Consider the following 22,464-nt stretch of genomic DNA (forward strand, 5'->3'; position numbering starts at 1 on the left):
TAATGATTATGTATCTTCAATATATCCATTCGCTGTATTTTGTTGCTGCATTACTGCTCGATGTCGTAGCCATGGCATTTAACGATTCTGGTAACTCAACCGAGGACCAGCCTTGGTCCATTGAAGAAGTAACTCTTCCAGAGAGTGGTATGTTAGGAATAGAATTTGCCATTGTCCTTTGACTCTCTGGAGACTCGAATGATTGCCGTTTGCTGATATCAGTAAGTGAAGCAGGAGTAACGTATTCCTTTTTGTTATTATCTTTCAACAGGTCTGCGCGGGCCTCATCCAGCCACATTGAAAGCATTGGGATATCGCCAAGTGTAAGTGAAGACAGAGCATGATTATTCAGCAACCCATTACTATCATTTGTATGATTTATATATTCGTTGTTGCTGTCATATGAGACGTAGTCGTAATCTGTTGGTGATAAAGCGGTGTTGTCCTCATTCTCTAAATCGTTGGATTTGGTAGTAGACCGTAATGGGAATTTTTGTTGTTGGACCAGCACTTCATTATCAAGTTGGGATAAAGGAGAACCATTTTCAGAGAGCTTCTGATCCAATTTAGTCCAAAAATGATACATACTCCTACGAGCAGGTTCCAAGTTAAGGAGATGTGAGACCACGATGTGAGCAACGGCACACAACGTGAGCCCGCGATCGCCTGGCAACTGTAGCCAGTAAGCAGGATCGCGAAACCGTGAGTATTTGCTCTTCTTTTTAAATGGTCTGTACCCCGTGGAAGATTCAGGTGAATCCCCCTTTGCCAATACTGGGTCTAGATAATATGAATTGATAAATTGACGAGGATTCCCTAAAAACAGCTCAAAGTTTTCGTTTTCCCCAGTTAATGAAGTCGTAGCTTTTAGAAACGGACATGAACCAAACATTGTGCATAACAGTGTGATTCCAAGGGACCAATAGTCTGTAGAAAATGTGTTATGGTACTGCCTAGAAAACGTCTCTGGCGCTAAATATTTCTCTGTCCCAATACAATAATCCTGAGACATGCCCCCAACGTGTGACAAACCAAAGTCAGTCAACTTTACTTGCCCTTCGGCAGTAATGAGCAGATTTTCTGGCTTAATATCCCTATGTGATACACCCAGAGAATGGCAGTACCTAATAGCGTTGCATATCTGGTACACTAGGGAATGGAAGTGAATTGTAACAGTAGGTTTTTCACGAATAGACTTTATGAAGTCATATAAATCGCCGTTTGCACAATATTCCAACACAAACACGAATGCATCTGCGTTCTCATAAAAATTTATTAGCATACATATGTTCTCATGCTTTCCCAATCGCTTTAAAATTGCATACTCATTGAAAACCATTGTGGTAATCTTACGCAATTGCTCTTTACTACCTTTTGGCTTCTTGACAAACTTCAGAGCAACCTCCTCTCCAGTTCGTACGTCAGTACCGTAATGTACAGTACTAAATGAACCTGATTGGAGCAGTCTACCTATATGGTACATGTCTGTGTAGCCAATTATCGCTGCCAAGATGATATAACATGAGCCCGGAAAGTTCTCAACTATGGCATCTCAACTGCTTCCAGCCCACCTGTGTCGACAGCTAGGGTGCTTATATATCATTTCTCTTCATCTACTAGACTGGGCATGGGGAGATGGTAAACATGCTCAACCTCACATACCGCAAGACGTAAAAACGTTCTTTGTCTTCTCTTTCTGTTTTTGTCTGGGTCTCGAGCCTTTGAGGGAGACGCACCATGGCTCTACTTGATTTACACGCTGTATTAGACTGCAGCACATACCATCCCAAAAACGGAAGTGCAAAACCTAAAAACAATTGCCGAGCAAACACCCAGAACACAACATCAACAGGTTGTCACCTCCCCAGTAATTAACAATTAACTGCTGACGCCTACAGCTGAGGAGAGCGAGCATTTGCCCGCCCATTCATTCTTCCCCTCTACTCCCCTACTTTTCTCCTGATAAGCTCCCATACCCATATATAACAATAAACAATGAGCCCTTGCGTCCTCTAAACCATATATTATTGCCATCTCTACCTCGACCTCAATTGTTTCTCGAGGTCCACTGTATTAACCGGAAAAAACTGGCGCTCAATTCCCCTGGCTTTTTTCGCTGCTTCTCCTCTTCTTTCTTCAGCACCATCCATCTATTGTAACCCGACTATAACCCCCTTATTATACTCTTTTTGTTGGTGTGCCTTTTGCCTTTTACTTATTCCATCATTAACATTCTATTTTTTTTTTATGTTACCTATGATGAAGTAATACTACTCAGCCCGCTAGTGAACCTCTACGGCTCGAGAAGCTCTGGAAAGAAAATTGACACAACTCAAGACAGCACAGGTGTTTTACTCATACCTGTGGCAATACACTATTTTACTATATATCTAACGTCAATCATAGTGCTCCGGCCGTGCCTCGCCGCCCTACCTTATACTCTTAACTGAACCAACCTTTTAGAATATGCTTTGTTTTATATTTGATGCCCTTTATTTTCTCGAGCAACATAATGTACTGCGCGATTGTCTTGGGCAAAAAAGAAACGCTCGACAGTTGCGTGCATTTTTTGATGCACATTTCAATTAGGTACATATGACACCCAAAAGAGCCTGAAAAACCAGAAGAAGAGTTCTCTGATTGTCTAAAAGTGCCTGTATTTCCGAATTATCGTGCATTGCACTGGAGGCGGGGCTTAATTCCATAGTCCGTTCCGAAGGAATGCCGGAATGGGCCGGACAGACCAGATTCTGTATTTTGAAGTTTAATGAAACATCACTATAGCGTTTTTGAAAAGTAGTAAAGTGGAGTATGGAACATGCGTGGGTTAGTTCATAGTCGTAGGAGATAACTACGCCTCGGAGTTTACTTAAAATCTCGGAATTAAGGCATTAGATGGCATATTGTATTGATGGTTTTTGCTTGATTCATATCTGACTCGAACCAGATGTTCTGGAACGTGAAGTGAAGTGGAGATTCAGTCTAGTCGGGGGATAACCAGAGAAGCTATATTTTCTACAAACACGGAAGCCAGTTGAAGACCGTTTCCAGTGGTAGCGCGAACAATTGGCTTTTACTTCAGGCGTGCCTCCGATACTCTCAGATGTATTGTCACTGTCGTCTTCGCCACATCCTTCTCTTCCGTTTCGATTCTTCCCCTCATCCTATACGTCATGCATTTACTGGCGAGATTACGAACTAACGCACATATAGTAAAGCACAAATTACATAATATACTGCCATTACTTACCTAAGAAAACAAACATTGGGACAATTTTATGGGATAATTGGATAATAATAAAACACCAATCAAGGAGCCTCATTTTCTGTCTGACGGATTTACTCACGTCTGGTTTCTATGTAGCAGAGAAGCCATATCTCGAAGACATGAATACAGAAGTGCCTTGCAGGCTGTTCGTCGAATCCAAAGACCACCGAAAAAGTCTCTTCTCTCCTTTCTCTCCCGCCGTGTCTACTTATATTCCCTCTTATTGTGCAAATATCTGCCGATGATTACTGTTTACAATGTCTCCCCAAGGCATCCAACCACGCAAGCTGTAAATAGCAGTGCTGAGCTCGCAACAGTGATGTATCTGCCAACAAAATATAGCAACGTCACCACTTTTGAGGGCTCGCACTCTGAACCACCATCATCGCCACGTGGAATCTTGGAATCGGAGCCTGCAATCTTGGCGCTAGTTTCTTCCTGCTGTGCCAAGTCCACAATGCTATCCTCTGAGATAATATCGTCATGTTCATCGCTTGTACTCAATCCACCTTCTTCTTCCGCCTCAGAAGTAGCCCCCGCAGCTGCCCCACCCACATAGGACTGCCCTGGAACAGGGAAAATTGGCATACACTTGCTGCAAGAACTGCTGCTAAACTCCACCTTGACGGCTCCGCTTTCTAACAGCCATGTCAAAGGCAACCCAACAAGACAGTACAACAGATACGGGTGTCTCCAATACGTTGGCGCCCCGAAATATGATACTCCAAAGAAAACCGTAGATACCGCCGCTAATGCACCCGTCACCCAGCTATATAGCCCCAGCCCTTCCCCACTGCTCGCACCGGTCGCACCAAAGTTCCCCTCCTTCATCCCATTGGAAGCATTATCACCTCCCTCTCCATCAGTACCATTATACATCAAAGACTTGGGCGTTAGGATCAAATTCTTCGTCACAACCATCCCTGTGTAGATCCCCAACGCCGTTGTCGCTATACTTTTGGTAACCACCAAACAAACACTCATATTTGGCCTTGTAGCGCGCGATAAACCCTCTTCTTCAGATTAAATCCTTTGAAACCTATAAATACCTGCCAGGTGGAATCTCCGATATGTATATAATTCTTTTGGCGTGTGTCGCTAATTTTCTCTGCCACTAACGCTGTAATGTAATTGTGCCTGCGAGCCTCTGACAAGTAGTGTTCCGATTGCCTTACGGTTCCTTTTGATCTTTGACTATTCGTGTGGTTGCGGTAGAGAGATAGAGAGTGTGTGTGTACCATCAGCAGTAAAGAGGCGACTGACGTACAACATTTGGGAGGTGGCGACCCCCGGCCACGGAACGGGCCGGAGAGCGAGGGGTAGTCACGTGCAAAGCACGTGATATAACCACGTGACACAGTTCTCTATTTTCACGTGATACTTGAAAATATTCCGGTTCCTGTAAAACCCGTGTACCAAATAAAAGCAAGCACAACCTCAATGTGCCCAGCCTGGCAGACTCTCAGAAAATCCGAGGACTCCTCTCTCAACCCATGCATTGGATAAGAGTCATATTAACAGTTCCACGCCAAACCCTTACGTGCTTACCGCCAGGGTCAGCTTTCCCGTAACATACACCACGTTATTCCATACCGCACACCACCGCCCGCGCTGCTGTGAGTCAGACACCGCGCAAAAGCTGAAAAGAAAGCAAGTATTTAAATAGGAACCATTGGCACGTCGAAAAGGTCGTAAGTGTTCTGGCGAATTCACATTCATTGGTTCTTATCATACAAGAGCGGGACGCATTAGCATCATATAATTCGAGTCACATTACGTAGATTCGGTTACCAAACAAGCACGCACAAACACAACACACAGCTGGTTAGTTTTGCTAGTTTCCTGTTTATTGATTTTATAAGATGTTGAGAACGGTAGCAAGACAAGCGGTATTGAGATCACGTGGTGGGGAAGTTGCCAGGAGGGCGATGTCTAGTTTCGTGGTGTCTGGGTCGAACCGGACATCACGGGCGCGGGGTTCGGTCGCTGGGGCGCCTTTGGTGATGTCACGTGGTTTGAAGGAGATTAGTTTTGGTGGTACCACTGAAACGGTGTATGAGAGAGCAGATTGGCCCAGGGAGAAGTTGCTGGAGTATTTCAAGAATGATACGATAGCTTTAATTGGTTATGGGTCTCAAGGATATGGACAGGGGTTGAATCTGCGTGACAATGGGTTGAAGGTTATCATCGGTGTGCGCAAGGACGGGGCTTCTTGGAAGGCCGCTTTGGAGGATGGGTGGGTTCCTGGAGAAACGTTGTTTGACGTGATGGAGGCTGTTCAGAAGGGTTCGATTGTGATGAATTTGCTTTCAGATGCAGCTCAGTCTGAGACGTGGCCTAAATTGAGGCCATTGTTGACCAAGGGTAAAACTTTGTACTTTTCTCATGGGTTTTCGCCTGTTTTCAAGGATTTGACGAAGGTTGAGCCTCCAAAGGACATTGATGTGATTCTTGTTGCTCCTAAGGGGTCTGGAAGAACTGTCCGGACATTGTTTAAGGAGGGTCGCGGAATCAACTCTTCGTATGCTGTCTGGAACGATGTTACTGGTAAGGCGCACGAAAAGGCTCAAGCACTTGCTGTTGCTGTCGGGTCTGGGTATGTGTACCAAACCACTTTTGAAAAGGAGGTGAATTCTGACTTATATGGTGAAAGAGGTTGTTTGATGGGAGGTATTCATGGTATGTTTTTGGCGCAATACGAAGTGTTGCGTGAAAATGGTCATTCGCCATCTGAAGCATTCAATGAGACTGTCGAGGAGGCTACTCAGTCTCTGTATCCCTTGATTGGCAAGTATGGTATGGACTACATGTATGATGCTTGTTCTACCACTGCGAGAAGAGGTGCTCTAGACTGGTATCCTATCTTCAAAAAGGCTTTGAAGCCTGTGTTCCAGGATTTGTATGAGTCCACCAAGAATGGTTCCGAGACCAAGAGGTCTTTGGAGTTTAACTCCCAGCCAGATTACAGAGAGAAACTGGAGGCTGAATTACAGACTATCAGAAATATGGAAATCTGGAAGGTTGGTAAAGAGGTTAGAAAGCTAAGACCTGAAAACAATTGAAGTTGTTTTAATTTATTTTTATTTCGTTTCATTTCATTATCTTATTCCCCCATTGTCATCTTGAATTGACGTGTATATTAGACTGTACCAGGGCAGAAGATTACCCCGTATAATAGTCCATCACTATGCATCCTGTTGTTCAGTACGTAAATAAACATATATATAGTACATACTGGGTTCTCCTTGGGGAGTCCTAGTATCCATCATAGCTTCAGAATGTTTAAATTGAATAAACGGACGAGCTACTTAACTCATTACAGCCCTCTCAGAGGTTCTGCTGATCGCAGGTTTTTCAGCTTAGGATCGAAAATTAAAGAAACCACCTAGTTTTATTTTATAGCGCAAGTAAAACCAAAACCGGGAGCTTTACCTCAAAGCCACACTCTCAAAAGAGGCCTCCGCTACTAGTCGCCACCATTATCATATATAAGCACGTTCATTGAGCCAGTCCATATCAACCAACCGTTCATTAATTTAGGAAACGTTTAAGTAACAGCAACAACAGCTAAAAATACAAATCTTCATATATATAATGGCAACTCAACTTCGGCCACAAGTTTACCTTGGATCCAAGGCACCAAACTTTCAAGTCCAAACCTCCCAGGGTCCTATAGACTTCTACGAATACATCGGCGACTCATGGTGTATGTTCTTTTCCCACCCAGCAGATTTCACGCCAATTTGCACCACCGAGATAGGTGCTCTGGCCTCGTTATCCTCAGAATTCGCATCTAGGGGCTGCAAACTGCTGGGCCTATCCACCAACAACAAAGCTACGCATCTGAAATGGCTCAGAGATATAGAAAGAATTACAGGCTCTAAAGTCGATTTCCCCCTTATTTGCGACCTCGACCGCAGAATAGGCATGATGTTCGGAATGATCGATCTACACTCCTTTGATTCAGAGGGTAAGCCAACCCCATTTCGATCCGTCTTCATAATAGACCCCAAGAAAATCGTCAGGTTGGTACAGATATACCCTCTATCTACAGGTAGAAACACCGCTGAAATGCTCCGCTGTCTTGACTCCCTCCAACTAGTCGACAGAACAGACCACCATTTCATAACCCCTGTAAACTGGATTCCGGGAGATGATGTCGTCCTGGCACCTGAAATTGACCACATAACAGCTGAAGAAAAGTTTCCTCGACACAGAACTATCCGTGAATACCTTAAGTTTGCCCCTATCGACCCGGACACACTCCAGAGCCATTGAAAGTTCAACCTAATCCCCCATCCCCCGTTGTTACTTCACACCTCCCGTGCTCTTTTCATTTTCTAACCATATTTACTGTGGCACTACATTTGCTACATATCCCTAATTAAACTGTGTCCATTAGAACCTCCAACGCATTTGGTGTGTGAACATGCGTCTGTGTGCGTCTCACTACTGACACACCCCTCTTTTCCCCCACACCGATCCTAAGTTCAAGGCACTTTCTTGTACCTGATCCAAGGCACTTTCCCTTTCTAACAGAGCAAATTCCTGTACCTCCACCGTCTGAAATACGGTGGTTTTGCTGGTTTCTTATACTGATTGAACGACTCTGCTCTTTCTGTTGAAGAAAGCCAATTTGTAAGCCAAAAGTTTTTTTCAAAACGCACTTGGTTTAAACCAAGAACCTTTTCAATTCCATACCACATAATTCTGGAAGGTGTCTTGTTATATATATATCTTCCTGTTATTATCAGTTATATATATATTCAGAAAAGGTGCTATAACCAATTGAATTGAAAATAAAATATCAAAAATGGCAGAACCAACTCAGAAGAAACACAAATCAGATGATGGCGACAATTCCCTTGAGCAACTAAAGTCGAGTGGTACTGTAGTGGTTGCGGACACTGGTGATTTTGAGGCGATTGCTCAGTTCACGCCACAGGATGCAACGACCAATCCTTCTTTAATTCTGGCAGCAGCTAAGAAGGAAGGATATGGAGAATTAATTGATGTAGCAGTTCAATACGGTAAGAAGCAAGGTGGTAGTTTGGAAGAGCAGACTGAGGCTGCCGTTGACAGATTGCTGGTTGAATTTGGTAAGAAGATTTTGGAAGTTGTTCCAGGTAGAGTTTCTACGGAGGTTGATGCTAGATTATCGTTTGATACCGAGGGTACTGTTAAGAAGGCTTTGGAGATCATTGAGTTGTATGCAAAGGATGGTATTTCGAAGGAGAGGGTTTTGATCAAGATTGCGTCGACTTGGGAAGGTATTCAAGCTGCCAAGGAATTGGAGTCCAAACACGGTATCCATGTGAACTTGACTTTGTTGTTTTCGTTCCCTCAAGCAGTGGCAGCAGCTGAGGCCAACGTGACTCTGATCTCCCCCTTTGTGGGCAGAATCCTTGACTGGTACAAAGCTTCTACAGGTCAAACCTATACTGCGGAAACTGATCCAGGTGTGCAATCCGTCAAGGAGATCTACAACTACTACAAAAGGCACGGCTACAAGACCATTGTCATGGGAGCCTCCTTCAGAAATGTTGGTGAAATCAAGGCGTTGGCTGGTGTTGATTATTTAACCATCTCGCCCGCATTGTTGGAAGAACTCATGGGTTCAGATGAACCTGTTCCAAGGGTTCTCGATGCCCAGTCTGCTAAGGAACAAGGTGCAGAAAAGGTTTCCTACATCAACGATGAAGCTAAATTTAGACTTGATTTGAACGATGACGCTATGTCTACAGAAAAGCTCTCTGAAGGTATCAGAAAGTTTTCCGCTGATATCGTTACCTTGTTTGGTCTAATCCAAGCTAAGATTCAGGGCCAATAAAGATTATCTTAATATCCAACTTTTCGTTTTTACCGTGTGCCTCGTACACCTCTTTCCTGTCAACTACATGGACAGACGGACAGGTGCCACCAAAAATGCCTAAGTAGCTATTATTACTGATGACTTAAATAAATATATATGTACTTGCATATACTATTTGGGCACCTGAATGCAAATTGAAGTGCCCTTCGATAATTACACCACAAACTCACGCTTTTTCAACAAGTTTGTAGAAGAGGCCACACTTTCCGACATCGGCCTTAGCGTTGTTGAGAGTCGCTATACAGTAAACCGGACTTGATACCCCAACACCACAACCACAAGTCCGGATGCATTCAAGTACCACCGCAGTGCTCGTGTATACCTTGGTTCTCCGTTCTCGCAACATTCGGTTTCCTTCCATTCCCATCTAGGGCTTTTAAACGTCCACACCTGCCCTACAGTAACCAAGCAGTCGGTCACAGGACTCGGTCAGTTCGTCCAATTTCAAACGCATATATGCAACATTCTCATAAAGGTTCCTAAGCTCTTTCGACCTCTGGGGAGGTATCACATATTCAAGCTCACAGCTAACGCCCTTCTTTAGGCAAGAAGAGCACGGCTTAGGCCTCCGTATCGCAGAGTCACACTTGACCTTATTCTTCCTGCATCTCACACAAGATCGTAAAGGTTTTTTCATCTTCCATGTATCATGGATATATCCTTCACTATGCCCCCCTGGTCGTTTATGCTGGATCTCGTTGTCCGACATGCCCGCTGCCATTCTTAAAACTATCCTTATGGTTTATTCCAACATGGATTATCCCAGTAGTTTATTATATATTCTCTGGTTTTTATGTCTCATCATTTTTGCTTTGTCTGTGAAACTCCCGGATACCCGACCTTGCCTTCTTTTACCTCACCATACTGCTAATAAGAAGAAGAACAACAACAAGAAGGGCCCTTCTCCACAGATTCTATTCGAGGCTCTGTAATGAAAGCAGCGAAAGTGAGCTCTGGCTCGAAGGCCGTATTTCGGCTGCGGTTTTTTTATTGTATGGTGTTTATGCTTAAGTATCTTTCTTAATTGCTTGTCGGTCTAAGCTATGGATGGAAAGACGCCCGTAGGTGCCTAGTACCGCACTGACCACATGCTAGTGGGTTCCAGTCAGGCTTTTACAGTTCAGTTCAGATATATATTCCCATCGAAACGCGGCCTTTCTAATTATATGCAAAGTAGGTCATAAGTTCCAGGACTGCCTGTTCTTCTGAGAGGTAGGGGTCCGTGTGGATTTGTAGTGATATATTCTCTTATGATGCTGGCCAAAGCGTCAGCCAAGGCTTAAGGCTCGAGATGGTTCCTGTGGAATCGAGCGTGCTATAGAGTTTGAATTTGGAAGCACCAAGAGAAAGTTGCGGAGGGCAGGTAGACATTTGTAATTTCGGGTTGGGCAGCTACTAGGATAGCCTTGATAGTTTTTGCCTATCGAATGGAATTGGCTTGGCGATCAGCTAAAATAGTGTGGACGCAGATATGGAGGATATGGAAACGGGGGAAACGATGACGTTTGACGTTTGAAAGAGAGATGATGGATGAGAGAAAGAACGAGCAGGGTATTTTCGCTGCGGCTAATTCCCCCCAGAGTATAGCAGAGTGTGTCAGGTAGAACTACAAAAGGGCTATGTAGGTCATACGTATTTTATTTTTAATATTAGTTGAGGGTAATAGGATCATGAGATATAGTTCGCTTCCTCGACTGGACACGATTGGTGAGGGCTATATGATTATTTGGTGGATCAGAAGAATTATGGATTTGTGGGCTCTCGTGGTCGACAGAATGTTGCGAGGTTCCAAATGTGGATTTTGTGTGGGGGGAAGGCTGGGAATAATATGCTTGTGACCGTTTGCTTGTCTGTGTAGTTGGAAAGTCGTCTTCCGTCTTGAGTTGTTGTATGGGGCAAGATTTCATCCTCGGGGCCCTGTAAGGCTTATTGAAAGCTAGCGTCATGCTGGGGGTCGCCTCGGATGTTCTAACGCATGCTTGGACTGTTTTGGCTTTTTTTCTTGGTGCCATTAATGCATTTGGCTTTAGTGTAGGACTGCCAACCAGTTTTGGAGGTTTAAATGGCTTGTTGAGTTGTAACGACAGTGTATGCCTTGTAATAGGAGCAGTGGTGTTTGTATCCGTTGTTATATTACAGGATGTTTGATCCGAAGGTTCCTTGTTGGCCACTGCATTGCTGGGACTTATAGAAGAATCGGTACGTTTATAGTTTAACATCACTCTTCCTAATGCCTGCATTTTAGGTTGGTGATGGGGTCTGTACAGATTAATTTCATTGTCATATTCACGTTCCAAATCTGAGATTATTACAACATATGACCCAAATATGCGATGCTCCACATTACCGAACCCCTCTTGATCTAGTACATTGCCTAACTGTCTACTATTAGTCACGAATTCACTGCAGAGTAGAATCCCTCCCTCAGTAAAAAGTTGGAACTTGTTTGTTAGCTGGAAATACTTCAGTTTCCCGTCATGCCAAGCTTTGCGTTTCTTCCTTAACTGATCCGTATATTGACAATGATACTCCATTACATGGGAAATCGTGCCACCAGTTGGCATAATACTTGCGGTATATATATACTCTTGGAGCGTAGTAGGCGTGCTGCTATTCCTCGTATTTCGCAGGCATTTTGGGGATCTAGACGATTTTTCAAGATATAAAAAAGGCTGTTCAATATTCAAAACCAGTGAATTGTTGAGAAACCTTCTGAAGTGTCAACGTCAAGATATATATACATATAGTTTAGTAATAACAATATTTTGTATGTTTACAGCGGTAGAGTAGTAGTACTTTTGTTTATACATATAGACATATATAGTGATAGTCCTAATACTAAGGTTCTTGCCCAACATGTTGAACCATTGTACAGTAGTCGTTGTATGTTTATTATCTTAGTCGTTACTGCAGTGCTACATTATTAGGAATGACCCCTTGTATTATAATAGTGATCCAGTAGTTTATAAAGGAGGGTAAACGTTGGATTCTTATATATATTATTGATCCTGGGAAGATCCCATTCTTTTATCCCATATTTGCTCTTCATACTTTTTATGATGAAGGTGGTCGGTAGTTTTTCGTCGAATAGTCCTTCAACTCCAAAGTAGGAAATATAAAGAGAGCAGAATATGCTATCCTCTTGATAATATGTCTCTTGGTTTTTTAATCTAACCTTTGTTGTTCTTGTGGTCACCCAGACAACTGTATTCCAAACCCTGTGCTCACCAACGCCAGCAATGTGAATAACTCCACAACACCCACAAGTATTGATAGTCGTCGAAACCATTTAACATCAACGTTCCATATAAACCCACGATCGACATTCTCCCTATGTTTTTTGTGAATGATAATTCTCAACAAAGTCTTGTCCGATACACCTGAATAGGAGCCTCCACCAATCATGAATAACAAGGGTGGAATTAACAACCCAATCAGTAGAATCGATATCATTCTCCAGGCGCTGAACAGAGATCTGTACTGCATCCAATCACCATCTCGTTTAGCATCAAACCCATACACAGGTGATTTTTCTGTGTCGACCCAGTACTTCCTATGACCTGCCGATTCGTATATCTGAAGAAGCTGATCCAATTTATTGCGGTCAAGATCCATAATGGTGCTTTTTCTCTTGCTTGGTTCTGGATGTGGTAACTTATTGTCTACAGCTGAACTTTCATCGGTATTGCTGCGTTCACTGGGGCTTTGTTCATCACTATGAGCTGCAGGATTCTTTTCTTTCAACTTCTGTTGGAATGATCCAGAAAGGGACCTAAGTGGTGGAATTTCCACTGAAGGGTCTGAAAGCCTCTTACTTGCCAAGTATGATGATCTCTTAGGAAGTAGGAGGATATTGGCTAGTAGTGATGAACGAAAGGCTTTCACTGACGAATCATCCTTTGAGTCATTTTTTGAATGAGTTCCTGAGCTTGCAGCCCTACCATGCACCTTAGTAGAAGCGGCGGCAGTATTCTGAAACCCGTGCTCTGTATCGGTACGTTGCATGCCAACATGTATTACCTCTTCTGCATTAGATATCAGTGGAAGATCTTCGTATTCTTGTTCCTCCTTTATAGGCTCTTGACCAAATCTCTCCAACTGTACCGGTATCATTGGAATGCTATATGCTGTTTGAGAATCAGAGCTCTCACCGCCACCACTCGCCGTACGATTAATGCTAGCTTGTCTGGTTCTCGATGATATAGACTTGGTCGATGAACGTGATTCTGTAAACAGAGTTTCTGTATTACTGGTAACTTGTGTGATGGTCGAATCTGCACTTGAGAAACCAGCTGACGGAATGAACATCGGTTGTTCTCTAAACCAACTGGGATTCCTTTTAATCGATGACGTCCTTGTGGAACTTATCAGATGGGGTAACCCTGGTCTAGTATGTGTACGTATAGACATTATATCTGATTCAGAAGTTCCACTACTGTATAATTGACTGTCCTGAGATTGCCGCATGGATAACCCAGGAGGAGACTTCTTGGCACTATCAGGTATTTTTGGAGAGGGAAATAATTCCTGGAAAAAAGAGTTTGTCCTTCTAGCTGGACCATATTGTAGATCCTTTATGATACCAGACCCGCTGGAAGAACTAGAAGAAACTGTATCAGGATCTGTAGATTCTTCCGGACTCTCTTTATCTATTAGGGCTTTGATATATGACATTCTGATGGTACAAAAAGGTTCAAACAAAACCAAATGCTAATCTTCACAATTTACTTCCAAATATGATCGAGAAATAGAATATAACAGACAATTGACGGATTTTTTGATAGTAAAATAACGAATGACTTAAAGTTGGTTTATTGTATTTTTATCGAATTACCTCCGTAATATCGAAACCGTCGCGACCTTTCGATCGTATCTGTATATTATTCACGCACGTAACAGTGGCCTTCGTACTTTTTAGTATCTTTATTTCTTGATTCTAACCTATTCAACTCCTCTCCTACCGTCTCCTTGAACTAGCGACTAGCAATGATAGATAATATAAATTACCACGAAGAGGAATGAGAAATTATAGTCTTTGTGTATATACACTTAGTTGTCTTTCTTGCTGTTCACTTTTTTTCTCTTACTATTTTCCACTATATTACCAAACCGTTTCTAATCTATCTCAATAAGGAAACCCTCCCGTTTTATGTAAATTACAAAACAAATAAACAAACAAAAAATTCCCCTTGGAAGTCAACTTGATAGATTTTGAAAAAAGACATAATATCATAGGTTGATGACGGTAACATTTTGAATTTATGTAAAAGGCAGAATTATGACCTCCCGTTTAATGTTTTCTCGAGAAACTACAGCTTTAATGACATTTACAGTTTTGTTTTTCTTTTTATTTTTGCGCAGAGCTCGACGTAGCGTTCTTAAGCGAAGTTAAATCTGGTCGTGTATATGATTACTATATTCGGCATTATAATTACTTAAAATGTATGTACCAATGTCAGCGACACAACAATCAAACGCGAGTTATTTCTTATCCGTATAGTAATATTATCCGTTCTTGCATTTGCGTGCAAAGAGCAAGGCGATGCTATTCTTCATTAGACAGTAATGCATTCAGTGTATGATGAATATATATGAATATGTGTTTGTGGGATGTAGAAGTCTGTTGTGGTAGTCAAAAGCAGATGGATATGTTTGTAATGAAAAGCCAGTAGTAGAAAGAGAGGTATGCTGTTTTTATTGAACAAATTAAGTCCTTAAGCTATAGTATCGGTACATGCCTCTCTCTATACAACCAAAAACTTCATATTCTTCAACAAGTTGGAAATATGCCTTGTATAGTTTGTTAGTTTCTGGAGAGAAGTTTAGGGGACTCTGATCTTCTAGGTATTTATATGATGATGGTATGGATCCTGTTTGGCTGGATATGCTGTTTCCCATGATGTTGTGGCTTTTTAATGCTCTTGTTAATATAGGAGGGTGTGCAGGGATGCTATCATTGTTAGTTATAGCACGTGAACCAAAGCGAAACAAGCTGAATTGCGATCTTCTTCTTTGTAAATCCGGGTTATTTAAATAGTCGTAGTTGCTCTCTGCGTCTTCGGAAGTTATATTTGCATGATTGCTACCCACAGTAATGTAACTGTCGGCACTGTTTGGTACTATGGTTTCATTTATGCCCACCATAATAAGGTCGGCTACAGAACGATCCAAATATAGACCATCTCTTGTTCCGCTTCTTCTTACCAGCGGTAGTACTCCGAAATTATATTCGCTGCTGCTTACGGAAGACAACATGTCTGGATTCGAGCCGAATCCATCGGAAAAGTCGTCCATGTCTACATCCCTGGTGTATTGATCGCTGTGCATTAATCTCCACATGCCTCGGGGTAATCTTGGAGTTCGTCTAGGAATCATAAGACTGCCACCCATAGAGATTTTCCCATCTCTACCAAAGAACCTTGAAATTGGTGGCTTTGTTTCTCGGTAAGTTTTCTTACGCCGGATACCACTTAAGGGGACAATTCCGCAACCTAACATGATTTTGTTTTGAGCGAACTTCAAGAAGTCAGGTTGTTTGGTAATGTCAATTATTTTGTTACCCTGTGTATCATACCGTGTAATAGATCCACGAGCGTCCAAATCATCGCCATTTAGAATTGCATCCGTTTTGAAAATCCAATATCTCCTACCATAAGAAGCGTCAAGATAGCATTTCCACTTAACTTGGTCAACTGTGGAAAAATCCTGAATGATATAAGAATAGGGTTTGCCATTATAACCAAACGTATTTTTTGGCTTCATAAATACAGCTTCCGAATTGCGACGGCTTTCGATCTGTTCCCAACATTCAAATGGCAATTCAAAAGCGACTATTGAATCCGAACATGTGAATAATGTAGGATCACCCATTGTCCATTTATTTAGGCATGAGTTACCAGATATATCCAAGAATTTTAAACGTTGTACAGGAATTTGGGTAGATTCAAATGTTTGAGATGATAAAGATGGAACAGAAGAAGAAAATTCAATGTTATCAATATCATTTTCTTCAAATGGAGATAAGAATTTGACTAACCTGGAAACCGTGACATTTGCTTTTCTAATGCTTAAAGATTTCAATTTTGGAAAATTCAATTTAATGAACTTTAAAGTATCTTGACATTGATAATATAATGCCATTTTAATAACTCTATTATCTTCAGAATAATTTAAGGGTAATCCATCTATGTTCAAGTATTCTAATGTAGTATTATGACCGTATCGACATAATTTTTTTAATAAGAACATAGTCTGTGTTTCAGTCCACGAAGAAGTATGCTTGTGAGCTTTTAAATTTAACCATTGCAAAGTGCAATTCTTATCATCAGTCATCGATGGTTGGTAACTGAAAAATTCTAAGATTGCCCTGGGTGTCAACTGGGAACATTCTGCAAGAGATAGATGCGTTATATTTTTCCAATGAGGTAAATCATTTACCAATGTATAATCGTCAATAGACGTATGAGATAAATCTAACTTTTGTAGTTCAGGAAGATATTTCAATAGTTTCCCCAAAATAGCTGTAGGCAAGTCTGTACAATCGTTTAGACCCAACGAAGTCAACTGATAATTCTGTTCCTGCACTTCATCTGTACTACCATCATATAAGCGGTTTACCACATTAATAAAAGTGTCCGTAAACTTAGAACCTGAACATCCGCAAAAATCAACAACATTCAATGTAGATCCTGGACGTAGCAAATAGTAAATCACATTTTCATCGAAATCCCCTTGTATATGTTCACTAGCCAAAAATTCCCTTAAATTCTGCGCTGTTAACTGTAAAAATTCATACAACGTTTCGTTAGTTAGGTTTTTAATCATCTTATTCATCTCTTGGGTTCGTCCCAATCCAATAGAACTCAATTCTTGAAAATCAACAACCTGAATAAGCTTGTTTAGACCGGTCTTATCCCCCTTCAACAACTCCAACACCTTATTAAAGCTTCTAGCTGTGGTAAAATTCAAATATCGATAAGTTAGAACACGACATACATGGTTGAAAGTTCTATTAACAGTAGAATTACTCCTTAAGAATATCTTCAAATTGCTATGGAACTTCTCTGAGCTAGGGGGATGATCATTAGACATCAAGTCCCTAAATTGGTACGAAAGTATTTCATACACAATTTCCGGCGGTAATTGTAGTGACCAATGAGACGACTTGACCATAGTTGACAACTAACTAATGCTAATTTTTTCAATCTTCGGTAAACGCAGAGCCCTGGTAGTCTCTTTCAGCTCTTTTAATTATTATTCTCCCTTTGTGTTCATGCTTCGAGCTTGCTTTCTCTTTAAAGGCTGTCAAGAAAAACCAACGTAATATTAAAATCGACTTTAACATGACCGTGATTCTTAATGATAGCGATGCGACCGTAGACAAAATACTTTAGATATGGACATAAAGATGGTAGGAATAGGAGATATACTAGTGGGTGTGAAATAGTTTCGACGAATTGAATTGGAAGGGACCATATTCTATATATATATATATACCATATGGTTACATAAATATAGATATATAGATATAGAATAGGTGTACACGTAGGAATATATGGATAAGGAAGTGCCAAGAATTCTCATACACACACGCATACACACATACACACACCATATGAGAATGGATGCATTGATCAAGTACTTACCAAAAAAATGGTATGCCATTATGGTCGGTATGAATGAGGCAAAATTGAAATTAGTGTATAAATTTAACAAGAAACGGTATTTCTCGCAAAATATCATAACATGCATGAATAAGGGATATTTGACGGTTTGACGTTTCAGGTATAAATAAGGGTTGAAGGTTATGTGAGACTAGTTGGCATTTTTTTTAAAAGGTTTATTATTATATCAATTGTCTATTATTGTTATTCTTTATTTTATTTTTGTTTGCATTGATGTATTTGTTTAATAGTTGAAATTCATTGCAACGGTTTCATGACTTCTTTATGAAGCATCATTTTGAGTGTATCTAAAGGTAGTTCTTCTTCTTCCGTCTTTTGTCTTGCTTCATTGTCAACTTTCCAGAAATCATCTTGCAGGTTTAGTAGTTCATAGTCTGGTTCATCGTTTGCATCATGGTATGTTTCAAGGTAAGGATGCTTCAACGCCTCTTCTGCACTTATCCTCTTGTCCGGGTTAAAGGTCAGCATTTTATCCAGTAAATCCATAGCAAGAGGGTTAATGTCGTTTGTGCCCAATGCTACGTTCCATGGGATCTTTAGCCTCATGGGCAAATTTAAAATATAAGCTTTTGCTCTTTTGCTTTTGATCTGTGCAAAATCTTCATAAGATGGGGTGCCTAAAATCTCTAGGATAACCCACAGCTGATGATGGTAATCTCTACCGGGGAATAACGGTTTACCACTAATCATTTCTGCGAGAATACATCCGCAGGACCAAATATCCATAGCCGTGGTATATTCTTGAAATGAGAGCATGATTTCAGGAGCTCTGTACCACCTTGTGGCAACGTACTCCGTCATGAACCCAACCATATTCTCCCTAGAACGGTCACTTGAAGCAAGGCAACGGGAAAGGCCAAAATCGCACAGCTTCAAGTCACAGCTGGAATTTAAAAGAAGGTTCGAAGGCTTTAAGTCACGGTGTATCACTTGTGCAGAATGCAATGACTTTAACGCACGCAGAATCTGGTAGGTAAAGTACTGGATGTGGTCGTCAGATAGGAAATTGTTCGTTTGAGATATGATTCGTTGCAAATCAGTTTCCATGAGTTCTTGCACAAGATAAACCGCATCAAACTCTTGATAAGATGTAGGACGTACTATGTCAAGTACTGAGATAATATTTTCATGGCTATGGAAGAATTTTAAGAGCTTCAGTTCCCTTAGGGTCCTCGTCACAAACATAGCCCTAGTAAATGGCTGAATCTTCTTAATGGCAACCTTCGTACCTGTTGGCTTGTGGATAGCAGAGCATACGGTGCCATACGCACCTTCGCCAATGAGATCCACAAGTTTATAACGTGATGGTATATCAAAGGTTATAGTCCTGGGCATTAGCAAAAATCAAATATGACAAAAACGGCTGGCTGTGTGACTAGTCGAGATGATAAGACGAGCTCAAATACTCTGAATAAAGCCCCCCGACGACTAGTTCAAAAAGAAAAACAGGCTGTTGGAAGTTGGATATTAGAACAAAATCAAACAATTGTACCAGTTAACTTTATAGTATTCGGGATTCTATTTGAATACTAACTAGCGTCCGGTGAACTTGGAGTTTGATAGTTTTCTTCTGTATTGAGCTTAATATGCGCTTCATGCTCAAAAGTAACTAACTAGTTTCAGATCTTTAGAATGGATCGCTTTGTTAATCGTCTGATGTTGACACGCGGACAAAGTGTGGGCATCCCCGATATAAGAAATACCGTTTCAGTGAACAGTGTGTAACATTGTGCGACATTAGTGCTTACTAACATTTGGATAGATTAAAGTAGCATATTTTTCTCACGTTGCACTTGGAAAGGGAGTCTCCTTTGCGTTGGCACTTCTCTGCGGCGGTCCTATATCCAAGTGATCCTGGCTTGTGATGTTCCTTTGTTGTTACACTTTTCTAGGTATAAATATAGATATGTATACATACTCTGATCTGCTTCTTTCTCCGAGTGGATAGAGTTAGAGCCACTTATAAGAGTAAGGCAACATGATGGAGTGAAGATGCTTGCACGTATGTAGACATTAGTTTTATAAAGGTAGCTTCTATCTGTGAACCGGAAAGAGGCCACAGTTATACCGTCCGAGGCAATTATTAGAGAGTTCTCAGAAAATAAGCTTCTACATCTGAGTACATGCAAAATGTGACTTTAAGTCTATGCTAAAAAGACATGGTTTGTCTTGAGCATCCTGCAATAGCTCAGGAGTGTGCGTCATAATGCAAGTTGAAGACTGTATCTGGATTACGGTCTACGGAGCAAGCCTGCCCGTAAGATCAGAAACCCACTATGTAGGGTAATAAGCCCTCGACCAAGGTAGTCAAAGCATTCCCCTGAGTATTACCCAAGAGATATACTGGTTGGTAGTTTATGCAGGGAGATATACAATGCCAAGAGATATCAGTACCACTAAAACAGACAACCTCCCGTTAAAAAATATAAAAATTGACATGGATTAGTGTTAAACAAAAGCGTACCTCTCAAAGTGCCCTCCTCCTGCAATTCAACTGTCTTTCAAGCCGCGTTATCCAGCTGGAAACCTGGAATCTTACCTGCGGCTTACTATATTATACTATAAAGCAGTTTGGCAGTCTATCATCTAGTCCTCATATGAGAAACATGTCTAATATTTTAAGATCCAAAATAAAGGTTGCATTGGTGCAAATGTTGGGTTCGACTCCCGATAAGATGGCGAATTTAGCGCATGCGGCTACGATGGTCGAGAAGGCCATGACTGATCAACCGGAGACTAAATTGCTAGTATTGCCTGAATGTTTTGCTGCACCTTACGCTACGGACAAGTTTAGAGAGTATGCTGAAGTTGTCACTTTGGAAGGTGTTGGGTCACCATCCGTTCGTATGCTTTCATACTTGGCACGCAAATGGAAGGTGACACTTGTTGGAGGTTCTATTCCGGAGCTCGATCCGCAGACCTCAAAGGTTTACAATAGTTCTTTGGTGTTTGGCCCGCAAGGTGATCTCATCGCGAAACATCGCAAGATACATCTTTTTGATATCGATATTCCAGCTGGTATCACTTTCACGGAAAGTGACACCCTATCCGCCGGTGACAAGCTTACTGAAGTGAAGATGGACGAGGGCACATTCGGTGTCGGTATCTGCTATGATATCCGTTTCCCCGAGGTGTCTACCATTAGTGCCAGAAGAGGTGCCTTTGCCATGGTGTATCCCGCTGCTTTCAACACCTTTACCGGACCGATGCATTGGCACTTGCTAGCGCGCTCCCGCAGTATTGATAACGAGATATATACCATATTTTGCTCCCCAGCACGCGATCTCAACAGCAACTATCATGCATACGGACACAGTCTTGTTGTTAACCCTCGCGGTGAGGTGATCGCAGAGGCGGGAGAAGGTGAAGAAATCATTTATGCGGAGCTCGATCCAGAGCTTATTACCCTAGTGCGTCGAGCAATCCCAGTCACAATACAAAGACGTTTTGATGTCTATCCGGACGTTAGCAACCTGCCGCCAAAATAGCTGACCGGGTGCCCAGCACCCGCAGCACCTCCCAAATATAATGTAACCCTCGTGTTCAACGCCTAATTCGGAAGTCGAAATGCATGACTTACGCTTTGCAACATGGAACACTTCCTCTGCCACTGAAATACGTATCATGTCGTATATGTTAAAAAAATAAATGCACATTACATTATATAATAGTAATAGTATAATAATAGTAATAGTAATAACGTAGCTCTCCCTCCATCTCCGTCCCCCACGCCAATCTTATCCAATCTGGGCTGGGCCAGTAATCCCTGGAATAGTGATCCGCACACGATGAGTCAAGGGCAGCTTAGGCACCACCGCTACTAGTGTCGTCAATACAAAATTCAGCGAAAATAACTTCAAATCATACCGAGAGTAATGCGTGCTTAGCAGAAATAACGCAATCGGCACACTAATCAAAAACTTCTTGGTCGGAGTATACAACACCCCATTGTCCAATTGTTCCCACATGGTCAAATTATCATAAGCACCCCCATTAAACTCAAACGGCGTCCCCTTAATCAAGTGAAACATAATATATGATCCAATCACATAGCTCATGTTCGTCATTGTCCACGACCACTCATTGCTGATTCTTGGTACCATGTTATAAAACAACTTCAATAGAAATATAATCACCGCATGGATCCCCCACGCACCCCTCTGCTCCACCCACGTCACATTCATATTCGGCAACAACTGCTGATCATTCTCCTCCTCAAACGTCTCCGGCTCCACATGCGATATTATACTTGACGACCGCCGTCTTCGGTGGTCTTGCACCGGCTCCACAGCCGTTCTATCATTTCCATACGACGGGAAAGGTTTCAATTGTCCCATCGCTCTCTTCGCTTTGTTTCTTCTATTTCTATTTCTATTTCTAGTTAGATGTCTTTTCCTTCTCCTACTCCTTCTTGATGTATCCTCCTACCTGTTTCCTAGTTTCTAACTGCTCGAAATCCTCGATGTATCTGCTTACTATAAATATATACTAATTTCCTTTATGAGCTTCCTTTTATTCTCCTTCAAAACCATTTACACCTTGCTGTTAGTAGTTTTAACAGAGTAATATCGCCCCGTTTTGGAATCCCATTTTTTGTATTTTTATAGAATGCGCTTGTATATAATTTTTCAAGAACAACA

General features: G+C 41.6%; 12 protein-coding genes across 12 annotated transcripts; 4 read left to right on the plus strand and 8 right to left on the minus strand.

Moving 5' to 3' along the window:
* Positions 1-16: 16 nt before the first annotated feature.
* Positions 17-1,483, minus strand: FMP48 (protein kinase FMP48; the record flags this gene model as incomplete). Its single annotated transcript, XM_003647296.1, has 1 exon — positions 17-1,483. One exon carries the CDS (start codon positions 1,481-1,483, stop codon positions 17-19), a length of 1,467 nt encoding a protein of 488 aa, XP_003647344.1.
* A 2,037-nt stretch (positions 1,484-3,520) lies between these two features.
* ATG33 (Atg33p) lies at positions 3,521-4,252 on the minus strand (the record flags this gene model as incomplete). The annotated part of the gene is made up of 1 exon (XM_003647297.1): positions 3,521-4,252. One exon carries the CDS (start codon positions 4,250-4,252, stop codon positions 3,521-3,523), a length of 732 nt encoding a protein of 243 aa, XP_003647345.1.
* Positions 4,253-5,130: 878 nt separating this feature from the next.
* ILV5 (ketol-acid reductoisomerase) lies at positions 5,131-6,330 on the plus strand (the record flags this gene model as incomplete). Its single annotated transcript, XM_003647298.1, has 1 exon — positions 5,131-6,330. One exon carries the CDS (start codon positions 5,131-5,133, stop codon positions 6,328-6,330), a length of 1,200 nt encoding a protein of 399 aa, XP_003647346.1.
* A 532-nt stretch (positions 6,331-6,862) lies between these two features.
* Ecym_6139 (peroxiredoxin) lies at positions 6,863-7,546 on the plus strand (the record flags this gene model as incomplete). Its single annotated transcript, XM_003647299.1, has 1 exon — positions 6,863-7,546. The coding sequence occupies one exon, from the start codon at positions 6,863-6,865 to the stop codon at positions 7,544-7,546; it is 684 nt and encodes a 227-aa protein (XP_003647347.1).
* A 535-nt stretch (positions 7,547-8,081) lies between these two features.
* On the plus strand, positions 8,082-9,098 carry TAL1 (sedoheptulose-7-phosphate:D-glyceraldehyde-3-phosphate transaldolase TAL1; the record flags this gene model as incomplete). The annotated part of the gene is made up of 1 exon (XM_003647300.1): positions 8,082-9,098. The coding sequence occupies one exon, from the start codon at positions 8,082-8,084 to the stop codon at positions 9,096-9,098; it is 1,017 nt and encodes a 338-aa protein (XP_003647348.1).
* A 418-nt stretch (positions 9,099-9,516) lies between these two features.
* On the minus strand, positions 9,517-9,861 carry Ecym_6141 (Zn(II)2Cys6 transcription factor domain-containing protein; the record flags this gene model as incomplete). The annotated part of the gene is made up of 1 exon (XM_003647301.1): positions 9,517-9,861. One exon carries the CDS (start codon positions 9,859-9,861, stop codon positions 9,517-9,519), a length of 345 nt encoding a protein of 114 aa, XP_003647349.1.
* Positions 9,862-10,789: 928 nt separating this feature from the next.
* MTE1 (Mte1p) lies at positions 10,790-11,704 on the minus strand (the record flags this gene model as incomplete). The annotated part of the gene is made up of 1 exon (XM_003647302.1): positions 10,790-11,704. The coding sequence occupies one exon, from the start codon at positions 11,702-11,704 to the stop codon at positions 10,790-10,792; it is 915 nt and encodes a 304-aa protein (XP_003647350.1).
* Positions 11,705-12,332: 628 nt separating this feature from the next.
* BUD8 (Bud8p) lies at positions 12,333-13,814 on the minus strand (the record flags this gene model as incomplete). Its single annotated transcript, XM_003647303.1, has 1 exon — positions 12,333-13,814. The coding sequence occupies one exon, from the start codon at positions 13,812-13,814 to the stop codon at positions 12,333-12,335; it is 1,482 nt and encodes a 493-aa protein (XP_003647351.1).
* A 1,032-nt stretch (positions 13,815-14,846) lies between these two features.
* On the minus strand, positions 14,847-17,312 carry LUG1 (Lug1p; the record flags this gene model as incomplete). The annotated part of the gene is made up of 1 exon (XM_003647304.1): positions 14,847-17,312. The coding sequence occupies one exon, from the start codon at positions 17,310-17,312 to the stop codon at positions 14,847-14,849; it is 2,466 nt and encodes an 821-aa protein (XP_003647352.1).
* A 749-nt stretch (positions 17,313-18,061) lies between these two features.
* Positions 18,062-19,159, minus strand: KSS1 (mitogen-activated serine/threonine-protein kinase KSS1; the record flags this gene model as incomplete). Its single annotated transcript, XM_003647305.1, has 1 exon — positions 18,062-19,159. One exon carries the CDS (start codon positions 19,157-19,159, stop codon positions 18,062-18,064), a length of 1,098 nt encoding a protein of 365 aa, XP_003647353.1.
* A 1,262-nt stretch (positions 19,160-20,421) lies between these two features.
* On the plus strand, positions 20,422-21,312 carry NIT3 (putative hydrolase; the record flags this gene model as incomplete). Its single annotated transcript, XM_003647306.1, has 1 exon — positions 20,422-21,312. One exon carries the CDS (start codon positions 20,422-20,424, stop codon positions 21,310-21,312), a length of 891 nt encoding a protein of 296 aa, XP_003647354.1.
* Positions 21,313-21,561: 249 nt separating this feature from the next.
* ORM2 (sphingolipid homeostasis protein ORM2) lies at positions 21,562-22,161 on the minus strand (the record flags this gene model as incomplete). The annotated part of the gene is made up of 1 exon (XM_003647307.1): positions 21,562-22,161. One exon carries the CDS (start codon positions 22,159-22,161, stop codon positions 21,562-21,564), a length of 600 nt encoding a protein of 199 aa, XP_003647355.1.
* Between the last annotated feature and the right edge of the window lie 303 nt (positions 22,162-22,464).

The sequence above is a fragment of the Eremothecium cymbalariae genome, chromosome 6 (assembly GCF_000235365.1).
Source record: "Eremothecium cymbalariae DBVPG#7215 chromosome 6, complete sequence".
NCBI lineage: Eukaryota > Fungi > Ascomycota > Saccharomycetes > Saccharomycetales > Saccharomycetaceae > Eremothecium > Eremothecium cymbalariae.